At 40.8% G+C, this 26,770-nt stretch overlaps 2 protein-coding genes across 4 annotated transcripts in view; both read left to right on the forward strand.

Moving 5' to 3' along the window:
* Positions 1-26,770, forward strand: part of LOC148014711 (nonsense-mediated mRNA decay factor SMG7-like) — a 66,266-nt gene that overhangs the window by 20,884 nt on the left and 18,612 nt on the right. For 2 of the 3 annotated variants that reach the window (XM_087666747.1, XM_087666746.1), the window contains exons 3-6: positions 10,690-10,771; positions 10,851-11,435; positions 11,568-11,690; positions 11,809-12,026. In XM_087666747.1, coding sequence (XP_087522873.1) covers positions 10,721-10,771; positions 10,851-11,435; positions 11,568-11,690; positions 11,809-12,026 — 977 coding nt within the window. In that variant the 5' untranslated portion in view covers positions 10,690-10,720. The remainder of the gene's footprint in view (positions 1-10,689; positions 10,772-10,850; positions 11,436-11,567; positions 11,691-11,808; positions 12,027-26,770) is intronic. The other variant, XM_087666748.1, reaches the window with a different exon arrangement.
* LOC148014712 (uncharacterized) lies at positions 3,934-5,132 on the forward strand. Its single transcript, XM_087666577.1, has 4 exons — positions 3,934-4,296; positions 4,378-4,614; positions 4,716-4,838; positions 4,914-5,132. Exons 1-4 carry the CDS (start codon positions 3,934-3,936, stop codon positions 5,130-5,132), a joined length of 942 nt encoding a protein of 313 aa, XP_087522703.1.

Consider the following 26,770-nt stretch of genomic DNA (forward strand, 5'->3'; position numbering starts at 1 on the left):
ACACAGGTGAACAAAACAGAGAACTACTAGGTTGAATTATTCCCTTCTCTAAAATCTCATTAACGTGTGTCATAATCTCTTTTTGTTGTGCTGCACTGACCTTGTACGGTGGCCTATTGGGCGGACTAGTCCCTGGAATAAGATCTATGGTACGATCTTCAGGCCTCTCAGGGGTTAATACTCCTGGTAACGAATTTGAGAAACAGTAACTGAATTTATCCAAGAAAGCCCTTTTACTTTCATCTAGTACGGACACATTACTGTCAACTTCATTAATTTGCTTTGCAAAATCCAAGTACGCAGAAATATGATTTTTCATTACAGAAGTAATTGGAAAAGCAGAAACATTCGGAACAGACTCTCCTTAAAGCTTCACATCTAACACATGAGTCTTGCCCTTATGTACAAGAGTAATCGTTCTGTTGTAAGTATCCAAGATAGCATGCTTCGTGTGGCACCATGGAATACCCAACAGAACATCACATCCCTCTAAAGGCATAATATGGAACTCTTGTGTGTCCATGTAGCTCTGAATGTGCATATAGAGTTTGCCAAGAATGGGGGTCACAGGTTCAGTATGTCCTAGGCATGCCAAATTAGCTTGTCCAACTGGTCCCATTTCCTCGGGATGTATACCCGGCTTAGCTGCCAATGCGAGTGAGATAAAGTTTGCACGAGCTCCAGAATCAAAGAAAATAAGCACTATGGAATCTTTGATTTTTCCCCAAGCTTTGCACAATTCTGTAGCATCATCAGCTAATTGATCTCCCACCATATTAGGCACTAAGCCAATGCTGGGCTTCTTTTTACTTGGCGCATCTTTATCCTCCGCATCTTTAGAAGATTGCTGTGGGCACTAAGAAGCAATATGGCCTTTCTATTCACATATAAAGCATTTCCCAGCCATCATTAAAGCCTCTCTTTCTTCAAATGATTTGCCAAAAAGTGGCCTCTTTTGTCCTTTGCCTTGTTTAAAAGAAGTCTGAGGCTATTGTTGAAAACTTTTCTTCCAAAAAGACTTCTTTGTAAAGCTGGTCTTTTCTGGAAATTGCTTCTTCTTCTTGCCAGGATCCTACTTAAATTGAGAATCCTTCGTTCCAGTGCCTTTAAAGCTGTCAGTTTTTTTCTTTCAACAATGCATTTGCCACACATGCATTTTTTATTAACTGTACCGTATTTGTAACCCTAGTCTTGGTACAATAATCCTTGATGGCTTTGGGCAAACCACAACAATACTTTTCAATTTGTTCTGATAGGGGCATTGCCTTGTAAGAACTCATGAGCAAAAGTGCTTCCCAAAATTTCTTATTGTACTCTTCTAAATCTGCACAATTTGCGGCATCCAATTTATGCCATGTAGTCATGACATCTACTTCAAATGTGTTAGTTAACCATGAAGCTGCAAATAACTATTTAAAATGGACCCAAGTGGCAGGTGCATATCCTTGCATTAACAATATGTTCCACCACTGCAAAGCATTACCTTTCAAAAAAGTTGCAGCCTTTTGCACCTTAGAAGTTTGAGTAAAATTCCCTCCAGTGTAAGCTACATCAAACTGCTGAATAAATGACAAAGCTTTCAGCTTATCTTGCATACCATTGAAGGTTTCAAACTTTAATGCTTGACCACCCTCTTCATAGTCTTTAGGCTTTGCACTTTTTGGTGTCAGGTTGTCATAGGCATGTGGCTGTAAAAAGGGGAGTTCCTTAGGCGCATTATTAGTATTAATTTCACCTATCTTAGCTGCCATATGCGCACTAGGTTGAGAAAAACCAGCCATTGCATTTTGTACTCCAGGCATGAAATAAGGACTCTGCAAAGTCTTATAATCGGGTTGTAGAGCAATATTAGTATAAAGTGGGTTCATTGCCTCAATAGGCATCATTCTTGGTGGCCCTCTGGGAAAGTATCCTTGATAACCAGTGGGTAATCTATCCATTGCTCGAAAAACTGACCCACCACCAAAGTAACCAGGATAAGTAGCAAATTGAGGAGGAATAGTTTGCTGTGTCACTTGTGCATTACTGCCTTGACCATTCACTTCCTGGTCCTGTGCTTGTGCTTCTTGTTGCACTGGACGTGTCTCCATGTTTGGTGTCTTTTTCACATGCTCATGCACATTAGAGGTTTGCCTTTTTGAGTGCTCCATGGTATGATGTGATGACTCAGCCTGAGAATCCTCATTATGTGACTTCAAAATTTTTTGCAATCGAGGATTGTTTACAAGTTGTTTGAAAGAGCCAACCATATTGAGGAGTTGTGTCATAAACAAGTCCTCCTGTTCTTGCTCCTCATGTTGTGGTTCAATCTCGGTTCTAGAAGGTGTTGACACCTGTGCACCAATACTCTCTTCTCGGTGTCTATGAGCAGAAGAACTCTCTTCTTCATGAAGGAGTTTTCCTTTGCCTTTGTCCATGTCTGCCATCTCTCTAGTCTTATATCCAGCAAATACTGTATCTAAGAAAAAAATCTCGTAGTCTTTCTCACCTGTAATCTGTGTAACACCTATGTGTATGGCCTTTTCACCCAAAACTGTCCGAGCTTAAATTCTTACAGAAAAGAATTCAAATCCCAGGAATGGAACCATGAAACTAGTCTATGACTCACGTAAAGCAGTAGTCCCTTTAATTAATACCTGGTCTTTTCACATACACACATAAATCATAGTAACCGGGGATGCCCGTCCTGGGCCCTTGGGACGCCGGAATGCCGTTCCGAAATGGGACGCCTGTGCAGGACGTGGAGGTGGAACGGGGGACGTCCCCGTTCAGAAGCGTCACAAGGGGACGGCCAGCTCCCTCATCTTGGGGACGTGTGACCGGTTGGGGACATGACTGTCAAGAGACAGACAATCATCGTTTTCCACTTCTGTCATTCCTCCTGCGCGACTCGCGAATCTGCTGCTTGACTCGCGAATCTCCCGCTGGACTTGCGACTCCTTTGATACCTGTTTCAGCTTTCTCCTACTCCCCCATAGCCCGCCTTACTACCGGCCCTGCAGCCCGCCTTATTGCCCACCTTACTGTTTGCCTTGCAACCCGCCCCGCAACCCTTATTTTTCTTCTTCTTCTTTCTCTCTTGTCTCCTCCTCCATCTCCTCTTTTTCATTATCATCTTCTCTTCCTTCTTGCTTCTGTAGCTTGGGCTCCTAGCCTCCCTACATTGGGCATGTGGGTGCCATAGTGAGCAACTGAGCAACCAACATGGCTATTTCACGACCGGCTCGTCAGGTCGGAGGGAGAGATAGACGCTCCAACACATGGTCGTGGTGGGATGAGGTAAATATTGGATGCCCATCAAGTGGAGGCGGATCATGCCCTTGGTCATGCAAGCTGTGTCCATACCGGCGTACAGGCGACGCAAATAAAGTAAGGGTCCATTTATTGCATGTCCCAAGATTGGAAGTGCAATTTTGTCCCAATGTCACACCGGAGAAGAGAAGGGAGCTTCTAGATCGTGTGGTTGGACAAGAGGCTCTATTGGCATCGAGGCGTGGTCGATCCAGCTACACTTGCGGCAGCGGCAGCAACAATAGTTCATGGGCCTAGAGCTTCATCTACAGTAGCGAGTGTGGTATCCACACCACATGGAGTGGTTGGATTGAGTCGATATTCACCATCAGTGCCTTCATCCTCGACCATTAGATGCCAGACTACTCTCAAGGGAAGTTGGGATCCAATAAAAGAAGAGGAGACGGATTCAACAGTGGCTCGTTTCTTCTACCACGACCATATTGCCTTTCATACAGCCAGGTTTTGAGTTTTGACAAATTTATATGCTCGAATCTTTACTATTTACATTTTTTTCCCCTTAAATTTATAACTTGGTTATAACTTATATAATATAAACTTATAACTTATTCTAAAATCATGTCATCATGATAATTATTGTGTTTATTATTTTATGTCCCTAGGTCGGAGTACTTTAGAGCCATGTTAAAGAAGGTTGGAGAGTATGGGCCTAACTATGTGCCCCCCTCTTCTGAGACTTTACGCACTACATTGCTCGAGAAGGAAAAGCGTGTTGTGGAGCAAGCTATAGTAAACATAAAGAGAGATTGGGAGAAAAATGGTGTCACACTTATCGCTGATGGGTGGAGTGACACAAGAAAGAGGTCTATCCATGGCATTGTAGCTTATTCTCGAGGGGAGATGCATTTTATGTTGTCCCATGACGCTTTAGGGACTGGGAAGTCTGCAAATCAGCTTGCAGCAGAGTGGATCTTTGCCATTGAGATTGTTGGGCCACATTTAGCGGTTGGTTTTGTGGCTGATGGTGAGCCCACTAATAGGGCAGTAAGTGTCATTGTTTAGGGAGTGTATAAGCATATCACATTTTCTTATTGCATGGCACATTGCTTGAATAACCTTTTGAAGGATATTGGTGAGTTATCATGGGTCTATCCTGTGATACATGATGCAAATCAAATGGTTACTTTTGTTTTAAATTACCAATACCTTTGCTATGAGTTTACAAAAAGGTCAAAAAAGATGTTATTGAAGTATTCAGACACACGGTTTGCTTACAACTTTTTGATGTTGGGACGCCTCAGAGAATGTATGGGTGCAGTGAGACAGTTGTTTGCCAGTGACAAGTTTAGTACTTGTTCATTGGTAGTCACTCTTGTAGGCATAATATGTAGAGAAAATGCAGAGAGCAATGAATTTTGGGATAATGTAAAAAAATTGATGTAATGGTTGTGCCTATTGTACAGTTATTGAGACTCGTTGATGATATGCAACCATGTATTGACAAAGTGTACGAGGCAATGGATAGGATGATTGAAAAGTTGAAAGATTTAGTGCTTGATGCCAAGAAATATGAGGAGATACATGATGTGTGTATTGAGAGGTGGAATGTCTATAGCTGACCTTTGCATTCAGTTGCATTTGTTTTGGACCTTGAGTTTCAGGGTAAGGATCAAGAAAATGATGCTGAGGTCAGTCTCCATTGGAGGCAAATTCTTGAGCACATGGTGCCTGATGTTGACACCGGGTGCAAAATTAGAGATCAGCTTGCTTTCTATAGGAGAGCAAAAAACTCTTATGGTTGTGTGGATACTCTACATGATCGATGCAAGGTTGGGGCATCTTTGTGGTGGGAGGATTTTGGATCAGATGGGCAAGAGTAGCAAAAGTTGGCTTTTTGTATCTTAAGTCAAGAAGTAAGCTCCTCTTGCTTGGAGCAATTATGGAGCACCTACAGTCATATTGCTTCAAAGAAGAGGAATCGCCTTGGAGTAGAAAAAGCAAATGATTTGGTCTTTGTTAGTGCCAACTTGAGAATGCTTTGTAGAAGTGTTACATCACAGGCCAATCCATTTACCCAGTGGGAGATGAAACAAGAGGAGCGTACTTGTTTTATGGAGACTATGCATGGCATCCATGATCATGAGGCTAGCACTTCAAGAGCTGCAGATGCACATTTTGCTGGAGATGATGATGATTCCCTATAGATTTGGCCTTATTTCTTACTAGAGTTCATTTTGTTTGTTGGTTCCATGTTTATGGCTAGTTATAGCTTGGTATCCAGTTGCTAGCTACCTATATGATGTAATGATTTATTGCCACATGGCACAGCTTGTAGATGCTCATTTTGTTGCAGATGATTATAATTTCCTTTAGAATTGGACTAATTCAATGCTAAAGTTCATTTTGTATATTGCTTTATGGCTGATTACAGCCTAGTTGCTTACGTCCTAGGGCCTACATGATGTCATGTATGATAAAGCTACTTTAATCTTTCGTCTTTTACTACTCAATGTTCACTCTTTTCCTCCTTGAACATTTGTTTTTAGTTCCTATCTTTGAAGTTTGAAGTTTGAACTCTTAAGCTTTCATGTCACACTAACAATGACAGGTCATAGTGGAGTTTGGACGCATGCTTTTTTGTAATACATTGATTGTTAAAGTTTATTTTTTATGGTTTGTATTTGTGATTTGCTCATCTCATGTCCGTTATGCGATATGTTGATAAAATTCAATGAAAAATGATGTTTTTAAAGCTCAAACTACGCTTGTTTACATATTTCATTGCAGTAGAGTCCAATGTGATGAGCTGAAAACTGTTTTATATGTGAAAATGCATTTTTTTAATATGCTGTTTTCCCCCCAGTCCCCGTTCCCTGGTTTTGGCCAACCCCCATCCCTGACCCCTTTCCTGTCCCTCGTCCCTTGTTTCTATGACACAAATAGAGACCTCACTCCCTCGCTCAACACCAGATTGGCCCCGAATACCGGCGCCCCTCTCGGTATTTCTTTATCAATTAAAAGATGGAAGGCTACAAAAAAAATGAAATGTTCCAAAGTACAAAACCTATGAACAGTTGGCTTTCATCCTTTTTGAGTAAATTTCAGTTGCATATGCAGAACATCCCTTTTTGAGTAAATTTCAGTTGCATAAGGACAATACAACATATCCAAAACAACATCCCAAGTAGAAAAACACTTTCTGTGAGCATAACTCAATAATTCAAGTGTAGAATTACGATCTGCAAAACTCTGTATTTATTGTTTTTCACTTGTTTCTTGACTTGTTCTCAGTCTTATTCCATTTCAGATCTGTTCCATACCAGTTGGACTATAAATCCTTTGATCGTGGCATCATTGTAGCAGTAAAACAGTCCCACAAACATTACTAAATCAGAGCTGAAAACCCTGTTCCAGTGTGGCATGGTCATCACTTTCTTTAGTTCCTGCATTGGAGAAGCAACCAGCTGCTCCTGAAGCTGGACAACGAGGTTCTTGCCTTAGTAGAAGTGCAAAGAAAATAGAGAACTGTACATTCAATGGAATCAACCCATCATGTAGAGCATTTTCTTTGAGAATAGAGAGAGAGTTGACCAGAGGGAGCAAGTTTTACCTCTGTACATGAGTCAGAAGAAGTACTCTCCATAGCTGATGTACTTGCAGCAATCTGCCCTCAGACCTTGAAAACTTCACGCTCAGATTTGCCCCTCATGCCCATTAGGTTTTTAAAAAAAAAACTTTTTCTCTCTTTTGGGAATTTGTTCCCAAATTGTGACACATGGCATACATGTAGCAATTGTCCTGTTTAAACCTTCCGGTCTAAAATTCTCCATGATTGGTGCAAAATTAGACCTCGGCATAGACCAGAGAATTAATCCTTGTGCAAAAATGAAGATAATGACGTGAACAGATTCTAGGGCTCAAAAATAGTAACTCCCTAAATTTTAGGGATAGTGACTCTTGCATTCCTCAAGTTGTTCTGAGCAACTGTTATCATTGCAACGACATCAAAAAGTGTAATGTGACTCAATTATGGTGACTTTTATTCCATGGGCATTCTCACATGTTCTTTGTTCTGCACCATCGCTAGTGGCTAAAGCACACAATCCCAAACCACTGGCATTTTATTCTTCAATGCCCATTCAATCCGGTCCCAAGGCTCGGACAAACCATTAGTCCAATTTGTCCCAATGGTTGCCTCTTTTGGGCATGCAAAGATCCCGGCTTAATCCAAGAGAACTTTGGGGGTAAAAAGCAAAAACAATTAAAGAAAAAAAAAAATTTATATAAGTAAATAAGGAAAGCAATTGCAAAAAGTATCACCACCTGGTGATACTTCAACTTTGGGCGACTTCATACACATGTGGGAGACCCTATCCAAGCTAGGTAATATACTTCAAAGTCTGGGCGACATCTTTTGTGTACTTGTTGTCTGTTTGTTTACAGGCAAATAGACCTTTGTACGTTGCATTTTCTATTAGACGAACTCTTTTTTTGTGAGGTGGCCTCTTTCTTGGTTGGGTAACATGTTTTTGACCTGTTTTGATTGCTTTATTGTAGCCATATTTGCGTTTTGTAGATGTGTCTCTTCAGCTCGGCATCAAGTCGTCTCTCATCTCTCAGATACACCCTGTCTACCTTGCTCTTTAATCAACATATCAATGGTCGTGGTACAGGTGGAGGGCTTTCTAGCGGTAGCATCTTGTTTGTTTTCTTGTAGGTATTTCTTGAAGGATAGATATGGCCGATGCGTATGGTATGGGGGATCATGTGGTTCAGGACAATTTTGACCGACCACCATCTTATTACTCTTTTCCACTATATTCTTTTGGTACTTCTAGTCCTTGATTGTCATTGATGGCATCTCCTAAGCAGGTGCTTGTCCAACCCTCTCTATTCGCATCTGACAAGCTATATGGGATGAACTACCCTCTATGGTCATGTCGCATGGAGTGTCTCCTCAACGATTGTGACCTTTGGATTTTTGTTACTGTCCCAATACCTGCATATACCGTGGATCCTCATGATGGTGTGATTGCGGAATTGACAGCTTTATGGGATTGGTCGAATGATAGAGTCCGTTGTTTTCTCCTGTTGAGTTGTACAGATTGTGTGCTTGTACATGTTAGATGTATCCACATTGGTACAAAGGTTTGGAGGAGATTAGCATCTCTCTTTTGAATCCAGACATTTAGGCATTAATTATATTGAGTTGAAGCTATGACAACTTTCTGTTTCACAGATTCCCCCACAATGAGGAATCACATCCACATGCTGGAGGAGATTCGGGATGGGCTTTCATTCCTTGGTACAAACATTTCTTTAAAGAACCTAGCTGTGACACTTCTCTCACATCTTTCGTCACCGACATATAATGTGTTCTACACTAGTCTTCTCACTTCTTCTAGCTAGAAGACTCTCACTTGGGCGGAGCTAGTCCCATTGGTGCTTGAGCAGGATGCACATCACAATGAGCGAGATTCTTGTGGAGCCCTTGCACATGGCCATGCTTGTGCGGCTTTATCTATAGGAACATGACAAGCTAAGCAGAAGAAATAGAAGAGGAAGAAGTTGGAGTCATCATTCGACTCTGATATAGTTTTTGTGGAAAAGCGTAGAGGATATGCCATGTGTCCTCATTGTGCAAAGACCTCACACCCAAGGAAAAGTGCTGGAAGATATACTCTCACCTTTGTGCAGGAGTGAAGGGTGGATCTATAGCGGAGCTTGTGCCTACCTCTACTTCCTTTGATAGTGGTGGATCGAGTCCTTTGACTCTCCGAGGTGATTTGTTACAGGGTCTCCGTCCATTAGAGGGTTTTATCACTATTGGTGACATTTCTTCAGTGCCTATTAGTGGTGTTGGTACATTGCTTCTTATCGTTTAACCTTTCATTGAGCTCCATTTCTGAGGCCCTACATTTTTCCGACTTGGCTTCTCTCCTCTTAGTTTATGGCCTTCTTAGACTCGGGACCCATGTTGTCTTTATCAAGTCGGTCATCTTTGTTGAGGATTCTTGTACAAGAGCCATTTTTGTGACAGGTTGGTCGGAGAGGGGGCTATCTATGTTCCATTCGCCTTTTTTGTTGCATGGCTCTTTGATGCAACTTTCTATTGCCGCACTTGTTCCCGATTATGCACCATCTATTCCACATGTTTCACCCCATCCCCCACCAGCTCCTTTGGTGGTTCCCTCGTATCTCCCATCCGTTTCAAGGGGGATGATATTGGTGATGTGGCTGTGGATTTCTTGGCCCTTTGTGTTTCAGAGGGGGCTTCCCAAGATTGTGAGGAGTTGTTTCAGGGTTTTCAGTCTACTTTGGGCCTTTCTCTTATGCAACTACCCCTTTTCTTCATCCTCGAGCCACCATTCTCTATTGCTTGGCCCTTGGTCCCTGGTGTTTCTATGCAGCTTATGGCGCCTTCAATAGTTCCTCTCGATTGTCTCATAGTTAGGTTAGAGGCTTGGCTCACCCATCCCTGATTGGAGTTTACAGGAGTGATCCGTTCGAGACCTCTTTGTTTCCATTGCCCCTTGGTGGCCTTTCATTTGATCGAATATTTGTATGGAGAGGGGGTCTTGCTCCTTGGTTGGCTTTCTTCATCGACAGACTACATTGGCATTGGCACTCGTCTTGCCACCCTTGGATTCACATCTCCTTTGGTCTTCTTCCACATCCAGGATTTGAGAGGGGTTGTTAGTAGTTTTGTGTCGTGTGGTCATTTGCCTGTTAGCCTTAGTCTAAGTTAGACAAGGACATTAGGAGCTTTGACATTGTATTTGTTTGTCATTTTATATGTTTTAGACACTTTAGATGGAGGGCACATTAGTGCATTTCTTTTTGTGCACTTCTGGCTATTTTAAGGGGTTTGACTATATTTAGGGTTTTCCCTCTTTTTCACCTATATATAGGTGGCCTGCCCTCCCACTTACATTATCCATCATTGATCCTTCATCATCAGCCAGCCCTCCTCATTCTCTCTTCCCCCTGCTACCATCTGATGCCCACACTGAAGTGTAGAGCTATGTGTTCGGGCTGACTGTTGCTGCCTTATACCTTCAGCCATTGAAGTCGCATTGTTCCTTCTCTCTCTTGTTTTCTCTCTTTGTCTCCTCCTCTCCCTGTTCACTTTTCTCTTTCCGTTGCGCACTTTCACAGGTTCCCACTTGGTTTGGATTCATGGCAAGAGGGGAGGAGGGAAATATTGTCATATCTACTGTATCATCCATACAGAATTACGTCTTATGAGTCAGAGCAAGCAGAAAACCAAACATTAAAGCTTGAAACCAAAGATTCTTCTTAAAACCCCCTAGTGAAGGAGGGAAGCTTGAGGAATCAGGACCACACTTATTCATCTGATGTATATGATTTCGATTTTACAAAACACTAGAAATTAAAACTACACTGATTCCTCTGATGTTTATGATTCTGTTGTAGAAAGCTGTAGCATTTTCCTCTTGAAGTGAGAATGGGCCGTGCAAGTGAGGTCTGCTGTTCTTCCAGGGATGCTCGGATCAAGGTATGCAGATTGTCTTCTTTCTCTGGTTCAGTACAAGTATTTTTGTCTCTGGTCTCTGAAAGCTTGAATGGAAATACAGGTGAAAGAACTGGAATCTAAATTTCTGTCTTTGCTTCCGGCGAAAGGACCACTTGACCATCATGTGCGGAAGTTGAGCAACAGCATTCGAGATTGTTACAAAAGCATTTTGCTTGCAGACCATTCTTTTGATGAGGCTCATGAAGTGGAGTATTTACTTTGGCAACTTCATTACAGGCAAATTGATGACTTTAGGCATCGGATTAATTGGGTGAGTGGTGGTGGACAAGGATGTCGTGCAAATAGTGCTTTCCATAGGGACGAGCAGAAAACTCTACTGCAGGATGGCTTTAAAAGCTTCCTTGAAGAGGCCTCTCGTTTCTACCATGATTTGATGTCAAAGCTCAGGGGGCAGTGTGGGCTTCTTCTTGACTCTCGTAATGGACTATCAACTCTGGAGTGTGATAAAGTCAAGAGATGCAAGCAATTTTGTTTTGGGTGCTTCCTTAGGTTGGGAGATTATGCTCGTTACAAGGAGAAGATTGTCGATAGTGGTGGCCAATGCTCCCCTGACTATTCAATAGCAGCAGATTTCTACAAACAAGCAATTTCTGAGTGGCCAGTTGATGGCCACCCTCATAATCAGGTATGTCTTGGGGGCTTTCACACTGCCTCATACTGGAAGGATCTCATAAGAATACTGGAGTTTCAGAGTATTCAAATGAACTGTTTTACTGCTGGATAACTTGATATTTAACTTTCTGTTGGGACATTGCAGTTGGCAGTGCTTGCAACTTATGTTGAGAATGAGCTATTGGCAGTTTATTACTACTATAGGAGCTTGGCAGCTGAGAAACCTTTTCCAACAACACGTGAAAATTTGACTCTCTGGTTTGATCAGGTAGATCCACGTCTCTATTGCATTGTAATTTGTATACTATGGCTTATTTGAATTTCTATTGTGTTCTGAAACCTACTCAATGTGATACTTCTGCTGTGAGTTCCTGTTTTGACTACAGAATCGGGTTAAGTATGAGAGACTTTCTGTTGCAAGTCAGATGCCATCATCGCTATCAAATAGTTCAGTATCAAGGAAAGCAACCGGGCTCAAAGCCATCTGTACAAGAATGCCTGCAAAATCAGCTAAGAGAGATGTAGCAAAAAGTTTTGAGGAAACTGTCAATTACTTTATAACCAGCTTCGTGCGATTGAATGGTTTAATCTTCACTAATACAAGGTATATTTGGTATCTGAGAATGAATTGCCTGCTATAAAAAATGAAGTGGATTAATCACTTGTAAAAGTCTGCGAGATGATTGATTTCTTGTTTATATGCGAAGCTCTTACCTGGATGCACTTGAATGATTCGGAAACATATGGAAGTATTTTACTTTCTTGGCTCGAGAAAGTTTAAGATGGGCTGATAGCCTTACACTTGCACAGTTAATATACAGGGCAGAGACTCTCCATTGGTGGTGCGCTCTCTGGTCTGTGCTTGTTCACTGACTTCTGAATCTGGCTTTCTGCCCTGCCAATGGGGCCTACTCATGTTTGTAAGAATGTAATTTGAGTACCACTAACAATTTCCCAGGCTTCCCAAGTTGCCTCAGACCTACCTGTTGTGGTTGCTGCTCTTTGTGGATACAAGAACTGAAAAGGAGAAGAGCATAAGAAGCAAGATGAGACAGGTGCTCGCTTTTGAGAAAAAAACAGTTCTGCATGGATTGTGTTATGCAACCAAAGATCGAAAGAGATTTATTTCTGCAGTTCAATAAAGCGGCCATCTGTCTTAGAGCACTCAATCTTTTACTTTTTTGTGCATGTAAGGCAGGCCCTAGTAATATATCATATTCTCATTTTTTTGGACTTTTTAAATATTATTTGAGGAGAAGAGGTGTATTCACTTGTCTCTATCCGTGTTCAGGCTAGCACGAGCTACCACTACCTAGAATCTAATACTCCCCTGGACTTATTGCTTATTTTAATAGGCTTACCTCATTTGTGCATGCTGCTGTCTTGTATTGTTGTATGGTGAAACTGGGGCAAGAATATCAGCATGGGAAAATGAGTCTGGAAAAAAATTGAGGTTTTAGCCAAGATGGGAAGAAGAGGCTCCAAAGAGCTCTTCTAAATGTGAAGCAGTACACCTATTTTATTGACCTTCCTTTCTGATGCACCTGAGGTGGAGAAACTGGGGGTATTCTTTCGTAAGGGTTGCCTCATCTATCCAAGTGGCATCCTCTAAGTAGGGAAGAACGTAATGTCGCCATTACTTAGTTTATTTTAATAAACAATATGCGTATACATTCCAAAAATTGATTTACGTTGAAACGAAATGGTAAAGATTGCACATTTTTAAAACTAGCTCTAACTATGAAGATAATTGATGAGGTATTATATGCCAATTCTGTTGGGTGTAAAGCCCCTTTGGCTGTAAATTCCTGCGTGTATAAACTTACGGGTGTGAACACACCCTTTACTTGTACCCTAACATAGAAATACATTTTTATTCTTTGTGTACCATGCAACACATTGGTACACTCTAACACGATTCTCTGAGTTCTCTGCTCACTCCGAGCTCACATTCTGGTCAGCACTCAAGTGCAACAAATTGGTATCAGAGCTGAATGGTTCACGTAGGCCACAAGTAGTAGTCGCCAGTTGCTAGCTCAACGGTACAACGACAGTTTGTCAGACCTAGGTGACATCAAGACGGAGGAGACTAAGGTGACTCCTGCAGTCAACTCGCAGGAGCGTGACCAGGCCACAGGCGAGTAGACAGGCGAGAAGCAGGCAAGTCGATGGGGTCTGCAATAGGAGACTGAGGCTGCGTGTGGCGGGGACTGTTTGCGACGTGAGGCAGCCAGTCGATGGGGACTAGCGTGATGGGCGCCAGGCGTAACTGGCCAGGCGATTGACTGCTGCATGACAGGATTGGAGACTTCACGAGGGGCCACGCGATGGGAGTGCTGTGTGATGGGCGACAGGGTGCTGCATGAGTCGACAGGCCGTCACGCGACGTGGCTGCACCGATGATGAGCAGGTCAACAACCCAATACCTTTTTCTTAAAATCAGAAAAATTCCAGCCTGATTTATTTTCCCTCATGCGGGTGTTCATGCGAGCAAACACAGAGCACAAATTTGTGCCAATTTGCTCCATAAAATTTGGGGCTTTTCCTAGATTTGGTGCCTGACACATATTTCAGTGATTCTTGATCCACAAATTGCAAACATTGAGTGCGCAGGTCTCGGAGATTTTGGGAATTTTCAGATGCATGTGAAATTTTTGCTTGATTGAGCAAATTTCTTGGAAATTTGTGCACTCTTGGACCCCAAAGTTTGGGGCTTTTGCAAAATTTTGGCAAACTTTGCCAATTTTGCACATTTAATGGTCTTGGGTTTATGTAATAATGCAATCGGTTCAGATTTGTCAATAAAATTTTGGGGGTTTTGCTGAAATTTGAGAATTTTGGCAAAAATGATGTCTGAAATGTACATTGGAAATATTGCTGATGCAATCTTGGTGCTGTAAGTAGTGAGATTCATTCCCCACTTGTGAAAAATTGAAGAAATTGCAGAGAATCTTGGTTTCTTTTGTGTATTAGAAGTACTTGGTTACATATGTATGTAGTACATATGTTGGGTAGCTTCCATTGAGTTGATGTATTGCTGAACAGTCATTTTGCAGCAGTCTTAGTGATCATTTGCAGATTTGGGATTATTGCAGATGTACTTTGGTGATATTGCTGAAGTGGGAGTCACTTGGCAGTGATGTATGCTTTGAGTATGTGCTGAAATTTTAGTTATACTGCTGAAAGTCATTAGTCCTACTGTTGTACATGTACTTGGATTAAACCTTGCTCTCATTCCTGAAAATTTGGGCTGATATTAACTGAATATTCAGCTCATTGTCTGCTGTTATAAATTGGAGTTTTTTTTTGGGTACTTTGCTAACAATGGTTGCGAATGCTTCAAGCAGTAGTGACACAAAATCCCTTCTTGAAATTGAGAGATTTGATGGTATTGGTTTTGATTTGTGGAAGGACAAGATGCGAGGCATTTTGTTTCTCAAAGATTGTGATGATGCTCTCTCGGAAGTCAAGCCTATAGCTATGACAGATGAGGATTGGGCTAGACTCAACAAGAAGACCATTGCACACATTAAAATGGCTGTATCTGATGTACTTACGGACATTAAGCGTCTCAATACATCTTATGCAATATGGAAAAAAGTTATGGACACTTATGAAAATACAACTCTGGTAAATCAAGTTCACCTTATGCGCAAGCTTGTAAACGTGGAGTTGGATAAGTCTAAGCCCGCATCGGAGCATTTGAGTGCTTTCACAGGGATTTTGAGCCAATGACAAGACTCTGGTTTGTAGCCCTTCAATGATAAAGGTTTGTAGCCCTTCAATGATAAATTGAAGGCCATTTTCTTGTTGATGACTCTACCTGAAAGCTTGGAGTCTTTTGGCTGTTTCATTGAGCAACAATCTTGCTTTAACCTTCGATAGTGTTAGGGGCTCTATTCTCGATGAGGAGATTAAAAGAAAGTTTAGTGGAGAAAGCAGTGGTTTAGCTTATCATCTAGAGGCAGGTCAGAAAAGAGGGATAATGCAAGAAATAAAGATAAAAGTAGGAGTAAAAGCAAGGGCAAACAACAAGATGTCACTTGCTATCAATGTGGACATAAAGGGCATAAAAAGCCCGATTGTCGCTACTACAAGAAAGAGCAAGAAAGAAAGAAACAACAAGGAAAGAAAAAAGAAGGACGACAAGAAAGATGATGATAGCTCTCCCTCAAAAGAAGTTGCAAAAGCAAATGTTGCATCTAGTGTGGTTATTGAAGAACTCTCTGACACAGGAGAGATACTTGTTGCAGCCTCATGTAATGATGCAAATATTATGGGAGTAGTAGGTGATATGCACATTACTAAAAAGGAGGTGATTGATGTCTTACTTTCAGCCCATGATGGGTTATCTCAGTCATGGATAGTGGACAGTGGTGCCTCCTTTCATGTCACTCCCTGTTTGGAGTCATTTTCTGAATACACTTTAGGTTGTCTAGGCAAAGTTTACTTAGGCAACAATTATACATGTGAAATAGAGGGTGTAGGTACCATTCACTTGGCCCTTGAAAATGGTCAAGAGTTGATTTTGCATGATGTCAGATATGTACCTGGCATAAAGAAAAGTCTACTATCAGTTGGGTAGCTTGATACAAGAGGGTATTTTACTACCTTTGGTGGTGGATCTTGGAAGGTCCACAGGGGCTCTATGCTGATTGTTAAAGGCAGCAAAAAGGGGACTTTGTGCTATTTACATTGTAAAGCATTACTTGGCAAGTTTTTGGTTATGGCTGAAGTTTATTCACTTATGGAACTTTGGCACAAAAGACTTGGTCATATGAGCCTGAAAGGGCTTTTAGTTCTCTCCTCTTCAGGGGGATTTGATGTAAAAGGCTTTGGACTTGATTTTTGTGATGATTGCATATATGGAAAATATGTGAAGTCTCCTTATTACTCTGGTGGTGTTAAGAAGTCCAATGCTCTTAACTTAATACATTCAGATGTGTGTACTAAGCTGTTAATTCACATGGGGATACATGATAGTTTGTCACTTTTATTGATGATTTCAGTAGAAAGTCATGGGTGTATGCACTAAAGAGCAAAAAGGAAGTGTTTGATGCTTTTAAAAGATTTTGTGAGATACATGGCATTAAGAGGGAGTTGACAGCTTCTTACAATTGTGCATCAAATGGCGTGATTGAAAGATATAATCGCACACTTTGTGAGAGAGTTAGATGCATGTTGTCCACAGCTAATTCATGCGTGCAATAACTTTCCCAATCGTGCGTTGAAAAATGGCATTCCTGAAGAGGTTTGGTCTGGCAAACTTGCTTCATATAACCATTTGCATGTCTTTGGTTGTGATGCTTTTGTGCATATTCTTGTAAATGAGAGGACTAAACTAGACATGAAATCCATAAAGGACATCTTCATGGGATATGGAGATGAGGGAGAGATGGGATATAGGGTTTGGCTTCCTTAGGATAGGAAGATAGTATGTAGCCGAGACGTAGTATTCAACGAGGCAAAGTTGCTGAGAAATACTACAGACGGTGACCCTGACAAAAAGAAGGTCAAGTTTCAGTATGAACAGCCAGCCATTTAGCAACCATTAGCTGAAGATACTGTCCCTTTTGATGCTGAAAATGAGCAGCAACCTATTGTGCTACAGCCAGAAGACAATGAACAACAAATTGATGCACATGATGGAATAGGACAGCAAGAAGAACATGCTGAAAACAGGTTACATCAGTAGAATATGCTGAAGCCTGAAAATCAGCCACCAGTCGATGGTATGCCCATACCTGAGGATGTAGGCCCATTGCCTATCAACATGGATCATTGGGTAAGAAGGTCTACAATGGTCAGAAGGCAGCCACAAAGGTTTCAACCATCTTTGGGTTGCATTTTATTGACTGATGAAGGTGAGCCTTGGGCATTTAAAGAGGCACAGTCATGTGAAAACAAGAAAAAGTGGGAGCTTGCTATGTAGGAATAGATGAAATCTCTATATGTGAACAACACATGGGAGCTTATACCTTTGCCCAAGGATAGGAAGGCCATTCCTAACAAATGGGTTTATAAGGTGAAATGTATTGATGGGAAGCCCAAATACAAGGCACGTCTGGTTGCTAAGGGCTGTACACAGAAGGAAGGCATAGACTTCCAAGAGGTTTTCGCACCAGTGGTGAAGATGACTACGCTCCATGTTTTGTTTGCTCTCACTGCATCCTTGGATTTAGAGTTGGATCAGATGGATATGAAGATTGCTTTTCTTCGTGGTGAGCTGGATGAAGAGCTATACATGAAACATCCCAAAGGTTTATTATTCCACGGAAAGAGCATCTAGTCTGTAAGCTGAAATGTAGCTTATATGGGCTGAAATAGGCTCCTAGACAGTGGTATAAAAAAATTGATATCTTTATGCTCAGCCATTTATTCAAACGCGGTCATGCAGATCATTGCTTATACACTAAAAATGCTGATGATGGAAGCCTTGTTGTGCTGGTTTTATATGTGGATGACATGCTGATTATTGGAAAGCATAAGAGTACTTTACATACACTTAAAAGGCAACTGAGTTCAGCCTTCTCAATGAAAGATTTGGAACCAGCTGAACACATTTTGGGCATGTGCATTAAAAGAGATAGAGGATAACACTTGTTGTTTCTCTCTCAAGACAAGTACATTAGTAAAGTACTTGACAGATTTAATATGACTGATGCTAAGTCTCTTGGTGTACCTTTACCACCATATACAAAGCTTAGTAAAGCTGATTGCCCAAAAGATGATGTAGCTGCTACTGCGATGAAAGGCATACCTTATGTATCAGCTTGTGGTTCTTTGATGTATGCCATGGTTGCAACTTGTCTAGACATTACCCATGCAATGGGAGTTGCGAGTAGATTTATGTCTAACCCTGGCAAACCACATTGGGAAGTAGTGAAATGTATCTTTAGATACTTAAAAGGTATAGAGCTACAGGGGTTTTGTGATTTGGACATGGCAGGAGATCTTGATACTAGAAAGTCTACCAATGGGTATGTATTTACTTTGGCTGGTGGAGCTATTTCTTGGTGTTTAAGATTGCAGAATATTGTAGCATTGAATACTACAGAGGCTGAATATATTTCAGCCACAGAAGCTTCCAAGAAAGCTATTTGGCTTAGCCGTTTGGTCAAGGATTTTGGTCTTTCTTCATGTACTCCGATGCTTGGTTGTGATAGCTAGAGTGCAGTATGTTTGGCTAAAAATGCCATGTTTCATGCTCGTACCAAACACATAGATATTCGGTATCATTTCATTTGATAGGTCTTGGATGATGGCCTTGTCACACTGACTAAGATCAAAACCCAAGATAACCCTATAGATGTTTTCACTAAAAGTCTTGCAAAGGCTCAGCATGAGCATTGCATTCAACTAGTGGGAGTTGGATAGTTTACAGACATCACTTTGTGCCTTTAAGTGGGAGGTTGTTGGGTGTAAAGCCCCTTAGGGTATAAACTCCTGCGTGTATAAACACGGGTGTAAACATACCCTTTACTTGTACCATAACATATAAATACATTTTTAATCTTTGTGTACCGTGCAATACATTGGTACACTCTAACACGATTCTCTGCTTTCTCTGCTCTCTCTGCTCTCTTTGCTTTATCTTTGCTCACTCTGAGCTTGCATTCTAGTTAGCACTCAAGTGCAACAAGTTAATGGAAGGAAGGTTTGGGAAAATCTCCAAAGACAAGTGTCAGGCGACTTAGAAGATGAAGCAGAATTCTTGAGGAATACAGTTCGACACTCAAAGGACACGAGATGCGTTTCATCTCCCAGCCTTGCCTAGTTAATTGCTGTGGCCACCCTCATTGTGATCCGATTGCTAACCGTCAAATCTTGGTGAGTCCTACTATTCTTGGACTCTCTTTACTTCTAGGCTCCCTTAAACCCCGTTCGGGCGCCCAAGGCCCTGGACGGTCATGCCTCGTGCATGTTTCCCTTAATTTACCTTATAAATATAACATTTCCTTCCCCTTAAGAATTGGTTTCGTCCTCGAAAACGATAGTTGGAAGGTCTAACTGTAAATTGGGAAACCTTTTCTTTAAGGTACTTACTCGCTCCCATGTTGAGCTTTCTTCTGAACAATCTTTCCACTTAACCAAACATTCTTGATAAATATTATTCCTTGTTCGTCTATTACGAACATTTAATATTCTTTCTGGTTCATGTGGATTAGATTGGTCATTTAATAGCTCCTCAATATTATCATTTAAAATTAAATTATCCAAATCACCCAGCTTCTTCCTTAACTTACATGAAAAACTGGATGCATTTTACTACCAGCAGGTAGTTGGAGCTTGTAAGCCAGTTCTCCCACCTTTTTAAGTATTGTGAAAGGACCACAATACCTAGGTGAAAGCTTTGGACATTGTCCCTTTTTCATAGTTTTAGTTTGTTCAGGCACCTTAAGATAGACCAATTTTCCTTCTTTAAAGAAGATGTCTCTTCGGTGAGGATCTGCATATGCTCTAGCTCGATTTTGAGCTTTTTTAATATTTTCTTGAGCAAATTTTAACATACTATTCATATCCTCCAAGAAATCCTTAGCTGCTTGAACCTTTTCCTTATGCAGTAGGACTGCATAAGGAGCTCTGGGCTGAAACCCATACATTAACATAAATGGACTATATCCTGTGAAAGAGTGCTTATATGCAAACTCTACTATCGGTAGATACTCTTCCCAATTAGTTTGCCGTTTACTTACATATGCCCTAAGCATATCTTCAAGGATTTGGTTAACCCTTTCAGTTTGCCCATTAGTTTGTGGGTGATCCGCCGTACTCATGCTAAGTTTAGTATCCAACTTCCTAAATACCGCACGCCAAAATTGACTATCAAATTTTCTATCCTGATCAGAAACTATTTTTGCCGGAAGGCCATACAATCGGAACATGTTCTCTACGAACAATCTAGCCAATTCTGGTGTTTTAACATCAGTTGAAGTTGGCATGAACCTATCCATTTTGGTTAACCTATCCACAATCACCCACACAGAGTCGTGCCCCCTCTGTGTTCTGGGTAAAGCAACAATAAAATCCATGGAGATACTCTCCCATTTTCCCAAAGGAATCTCTAGTGGATGGAGAAGTCCTCCCATTTTCAATCTTTCAGCTTTATTAACCTGGCATTTATTACATTTGACCACATTGTTAAGGACGTCCTTATTCATTCCAGGTCAATAGAATTGCCTTTTAATAAGACTATAAGTCTTATTAACTCCTGGATGTCCCGCGCTAGGGGTATCATGACACTCAAAGAGTATCTGGCGCCTTATTTTTGTATCTTTCGGGACACATACCCTACCCCTGTAGAGTAAATAACCATTATCAATGGTAAAATTGTTCCACTTGAATCCGGTTTGAGCAACCCCTAATGCTCCATTTCCTTGTTGAACATCCTCAGATATTCCTTCCTCAGTAGAAGCACTTGCATTTGGATCCTATTTTTTATTGCTTCCCATATGTTGGAATATGCCGGATCAACCTGGCATTTCCCTTTTAAAGATTCAAGCAAGTTGGAAGTGAACTGAGTAAAACTCAATTCATTTATGATGGGCATTCTATTGAGTGCATCAGCTACTATATTATACTTTGCTTTTCTATATCTTATCTCATAGTCGAACTCTTGGAAGAGTTCGGCCCATCTGGCTTTACGCCCGTGTAAATCCGGTTGATCATTAAGCCACTTAATGCTTTCATGATTCGATAAAATCAAAAGTTTGGCACCGTATAGATAGTGCCTCCATTTCTTCATTGCATGTACTATTGCATACAGCTCCCTCTCATAAACAGAATAATTCTGTTTTGCACGGTCTAATTTCTTGCTTTCAAAAGCAACTGGTCGACCTTCTTGTAATAAGACCGCGCCTATCGCCTTATCACTGGCATCAGCTTCAACCACAAATGGTTTATTGGGATCCACTATTAATAATACTGGAGCTGTAGCAATAGCTACTTTAATTTTTTGAAAACTTTCATTTTGGTCTGTTCCCCAATTAAAGCTCTTTCCTTTTCCTTTAAGTTGGTCTGTCATTGGAACAACTATTTTGGCATAATCTCGAATGAATCTACGATAAAATCCAGATAAACCTAGGAAGATTTGCAGCTCTTCCAGGTTCCTTGGAGATGGCCATTCAATAATTGCTCTAACTTTTTTTGGATCCATTTTGATTCCCTCTTTCGAGATAATATGCCCTAAATATTTGACCTCTTGTGCAAAAAATTCACATTTAGTTTTCTTCGCATAAAGGGAATGTGGTTGGAATACTAATTGTAAATGTTCCAAATGTTCTTCTCTTGATTTACTAAAGATCAAGATACCATCCAAGAAGACTACTACAAAATGTCCTAGATAGGGCCGTAAGACACTATTCATCAGCTTCATAAAGGTAACTGGTGCATTAGTGAGGCCAAAAGGCATCACCAAAAAATCATAATGCCCGTATCTAGTACGAAATGCTGTCTTAGGAACATCTTGTGCCTTAATTCTTACTTGGTGATAGCGTGATCTTAAATCTATCTTTGTGAAGAATTTTGCCCCTTGTAATTGATCAAAAAGATCTTCCATTTTGGGCATAGGAAATTTATTCTTTACTGTTATTTTATTAAGTGCTCTATAATCAACACAAAGTCGCATAGAACTATCTTTTTTCTTTACTAATAAAATTGGTGAAGCCCAAGGTGAATTACTGGGTTGTATAAATCCTTTATCGAGGTAATCCTTAATTTGTCTTTCAACTTCTTGGTGCTGCGTTTCACTTAACTTATAAGGTGGTTTAGAAATAGGGTGAGTATCCTTATTTGTGTCAATTGGGTGATTTATATCACCCCTATTTGGTGGAAGGCCGCTTGGTAAATCAAAAGAAAACGCATCTTTAAATTCATCTAACAGACTACTTAATTCATTATTTACATTCAACTCATAAACATAAGAAAATTGTTGCTTTATATTACAAAAAGTAAAAAGTGTTTTGTACAGGAAGATACCATAACATGTATACCTCACAAACTTCCTTCTTTATCAGCTTCTGAACCTCAGTGGAACACAGCAAAGGATTATCAGATACTTCATGTTCACCTTGATTAACAAAAGTCTTACCATCTCTTTCAAATTCCAGTGTATTATGATGGTAACTACGTTTTAAGGATGGTTCCAATCCCCATAGCCACTCCCTCCCTAGAGCAATATCAGCTCTTTCCATGTTCATAATTTGGAAATCAAGTTTATCTTTATATCCTTGAATCTCAATTTCCAAATTCGATACCATTGTATTCCATATTTTATTATCTTGACCTTGCATCATACGAACAACATATTGATGCCCACTCTTTTGTTGGGGAAGTTGCAATTTTTTGACAAGTGCATAATTTATAAAATTATGTGTAGCAGAGTCATCAATCATGACTCTAACCCTCTTTCCAACTATCAATCCATGCACTCTAACTAAATCATGTGGACCAAAGGTAGGCTGCCACATAGAAGTTGACATACAACACTTGTGTTGTACATCCATGTGCAAGACCTCTAAAGATTTATACCTTTCATGCCCCTTTAATTCTAAGGTCTGCACTACATGGATTTGTTTTTCTTTTCCCTTGCCCTTGTCCTTATCCTTTCCCTTGTCTTTCCCCTTTTTCCTTTGAGGGCAATTCCAAGCAGCATGGTTAGGGGATAGGCAATTGAAACACAACTTTTCTTTTTTGGCCTTATCAAAGTCGTTTGGACTTAACTTTGGCCTTACATATTGTTTTTTCTCAAAAGGTTGTTTTTTACCCTTAAAAAATGGCTTTTTCCTTTTAAATTTGCCCACAAATTTTGAGGTTTCTAATTCCTTAGACTTGGGCTCCATATCAGTGAGACTAGTGAGTGTACTTGGACGCATACTATCTTCATTGATTAATGCAAATTTAATTGCCTCTTCCAGCGTCTTAGGTGAACTCCTTTTTACTTCCTTTTTACAGGCTTTATCTAGTCCCCTAATGAATGCTCTTGTCTTTTGAAATTCATCTATTCCTTTCAATTCGAGGATTATCTCATGATATTCCTCCAAATATGTTAGCAAGGGTCTTTCCTTTTGTCTGACATAATCCCAATCTTCCCAATTTCTTTCCATTTCATTTTCAGGAAGGAATTCTTTCAAAAAGACGGATTCAAATTGAGCCCAAGTTTCAGGTATTTTATTTGCCTCCTTTAAAGTTTGCCACCATTTATACGCTTTGGGCCCTAAAGTTAAACTAGCCTCCAATGCTTGGAGATGTGGTGGAGTATTTTTAAGTTTATGTAAATCTTTCCATTTTTGGAGAAAATTAAAGATTGTATCTTTATTTCTATCTTTTTCCTCCCCGTGAAACTGAGGGGGTTTCATGTCTTTTAGAATTGGATTATCCCTCAACTTGTGGTGGGGTTCCTTAGGATCTCGCATAGTCACATCTAAATCTTTCGATGAAGATGGGATATCCGAGGTTTCTACCTTATTTTTATCCCTTTCTGACAATAAAGTTAATTGAGATTTTATTTCAGTGAGTGTTTGGGTTAAAAATTCCATTTGAACCCCCTGAGCCTGCACACGAGCAGTAAGATCATGAAATTGTTCTCGTGTAGCAAAGAATTCTTCCCACTGTTCTTCTTGCATCTCCGTTTCATGGGGATCTACCATAGGGTGATCCCCAGAACTAGAACTTTCCATTACTCCCTTTTTTCTGCCATTAATACATTGGAATTGGAAAGCAAAGATAAAAAATTTGCATACAAGGTAAAGTACTTCCCTGATTATAATGGCAGGCAACTGTTGCTGGTTTTGTAAATAAACCCGAAGAGGAAGGAACAAATTTTACCTTCCCGGACTAAAGCAGCAAACCAGTCATGCTGGAAATGAAGTTCTGTGGCAGAAACGGAAGAATCACGGGAACGACCGGTATATCTTCTAGGTATAAAGCAGATTTGACTGATTTTAGTCAACTAGTAGCGATTTAAGTCTTGACTTCAGTCGGGTGGAAACGATCCTATTGTAAAACTGCGCCTGGAAGACAGCCGTGTGACGTGCATGGCCTGAAGTACCATGACGTGTAGAACCTGAGTACTATCTGACGCTTTTCGTTACGGCTTACAGCAGGCGTGTCACGCTTCGCCTCACGCCTTTCGTCTCCTTGTTGCGTGTCACACTTTCATGACGTCACACGACCACGATTTACAACGTCGTGTGGTGACCTTCAACGACTGACGGACGACGGGTGGCGACCTTAAAAGACTGACAGATGATGTGTCGTGGCAGTCGAATCGTTTGACCCTTGTGCTTGTAATCGCCAGAAAAAAAAACTTCACGAATGACTAGCAAGATGAAGACCCGACAGCTCCAACGAGATGCGATGGTGGCTCTGATACCAATGTCAGGCGACTCAGAAGATGAAGCAGAATTCTTGAGGAATACAGTTTGACACTCAAAGGGCACGAGATGCGTTTCACCTCCCAGCCTTGCCTAGTTAATTGCTGGCCACTCTCATCGTGATCCGATTGCCAGCCGTCAAATCTTGGTGAGTCCTACTATTCTTGGACTCTCTTTACTTCTAGGGTCCCCTAAACCCCATTCGGGCGCCCAAGGCCCCGGACGGTCATGCCTTGTGCATGTTTCCCTTAATATACCTTATAAATATAACAACAAGCTTATTAAAACTATGTTTGTAGTATAGAACAACAAAAAGAACTAGCCTAGTGGATAGTTACTTGGCAGTTAAGTGCACTTGGGTGACGATATTGCCAAGATGGGTGACCTCTCGGGAAGCTTTTCTTACAAGCAAGTGGGAGCTTTTTGCACACAGCCAACGGCGCCAATGAAGCCTTTGTAGCCCGTTGCCACGTATGGCCAAGGCTAAGATGCTAAGGTCTATGCCTTGGTTGCCCCCTTAGTCATGAGCCTTGGAGTGACGCCCGCTCGACGACGCGATGCGCGCTGCTCACTGTATATTCATAAATTCTTTATCTCCACGCTACATTCCAAAAACGGAGCCCCTCTCTGACATCATCGATGATATAATCGAAAACGCTAAAAGCAAGTGTTCTCTTTTTATCCCTCCTCCCCAATTACTACATAAACATGGATAGAATGTCACGTCAGAAAAAACAACCCATGCAGAAGTCCTGCTGTTAACGTGATGAACCTCTACTGCAATCAGCCGAGCCTCTCTCTCTCCACACCTATGCGGAAGCGTTGCTCAAATCCATCAAGCTTCTTCCATGGCTCCCACAAGATGTTGAGATGTTGAGCGGCGTCATGCTCGGAGAGCTTCCCAATGCGAGGAAGTAGTCACTGTTGAAGCGTAAGCGGAAGTTACCCCCGAATCCATTCAACTTGAAGGATCGGTTATTCCACAACAAATCGAGGTTGTGGTCATAATCTGTAATCACGATGGATGGCCGAACGGAGTTAATCAGGTTTAGTACATAAGAAAATGAATACTTTTAAGCTATTAACTCAACAACTTTCTAATTTTTCTATTTTATATTATTGTTTTTTTGCATCTTACGATAAAATGAGGGATAAGTTAGTAATGTTAGAAAAGTTCATAGGAAAAGTTTGTTACATAGAGTACGATTAGTTAGAAGGTACTTAAACTCACAAAAACATGTTAGTATTATCAATTACTTTTTAGAAAAGAACATCAGAATTTCGTTTTAGGTGTCTCCTCTAACAGATTGGGAGGAGTCCTCTTAGTAGTCGACCGAAATTCATATCCATGCACATCACCATCCAGTCTCCCTGTGGGAAACCTAGGACTTAGTTGAACATGGGAATCTCAGCTCTACTTCACAAGGGAAATGTGGACAAGTCACCCCTCACAACGATCTAACAGCCATCTAAGAAAGACCACTTTGTAATCAATCAAAGGTAGGAGTGAGGTTAACATCGCACTTGGTTCAAAGAGAGTGAGAGACCGGTGTGTTGGAGGAGGTACCTAAAAAGCAATTCTCGTGTTCTTTCCTAAAAAGCAATTGATACTAACACGTTTTTGTAAGTTTAAGTATGTTTTAACTAATTGTAATCTATGTAACAGACTTATCTTAGGGGCTTTTCTAACATCACTAACTTATTCCTCATTTTATTGTTAGATGCAAAAAAGCAATAACACGAAATAGAAAAATTAGAAAGTTATAGAGTTAATAGCTCAAAAGTATTCCTTTTTTTATATACTGCCTTTTACATCAAATCTCCCTAAAGAAGAGAGAACTTGAAGGCATTTTTGGCTCATATGACCAAGTCTTTTGTGCCAAAGCTCCATATATGAATGGACTTTAGCCATAGCCAAGAACTTGCCAGGTAATGCTTTACAATGCAAGTAATATAAAGTCCCACTTTTGCTGCC

Source organism: Lygodium microphyllum, chromosome 25 (assembly GCF_053477565.2).
Source record: "Lygodium microphyllum isolate KBCC chromosome 25, Lygodium_microphyllum_v1.1.10, whole genome shotgun sequence".
Taxonomy (NCBI): domain Eukaryota; kingdom Viridiplantae; phylum Streptophyta; class Polypodiopsida; order Schizaeales; family Lygodiaceae; genus Lygodium; species Lygodium microphyllum.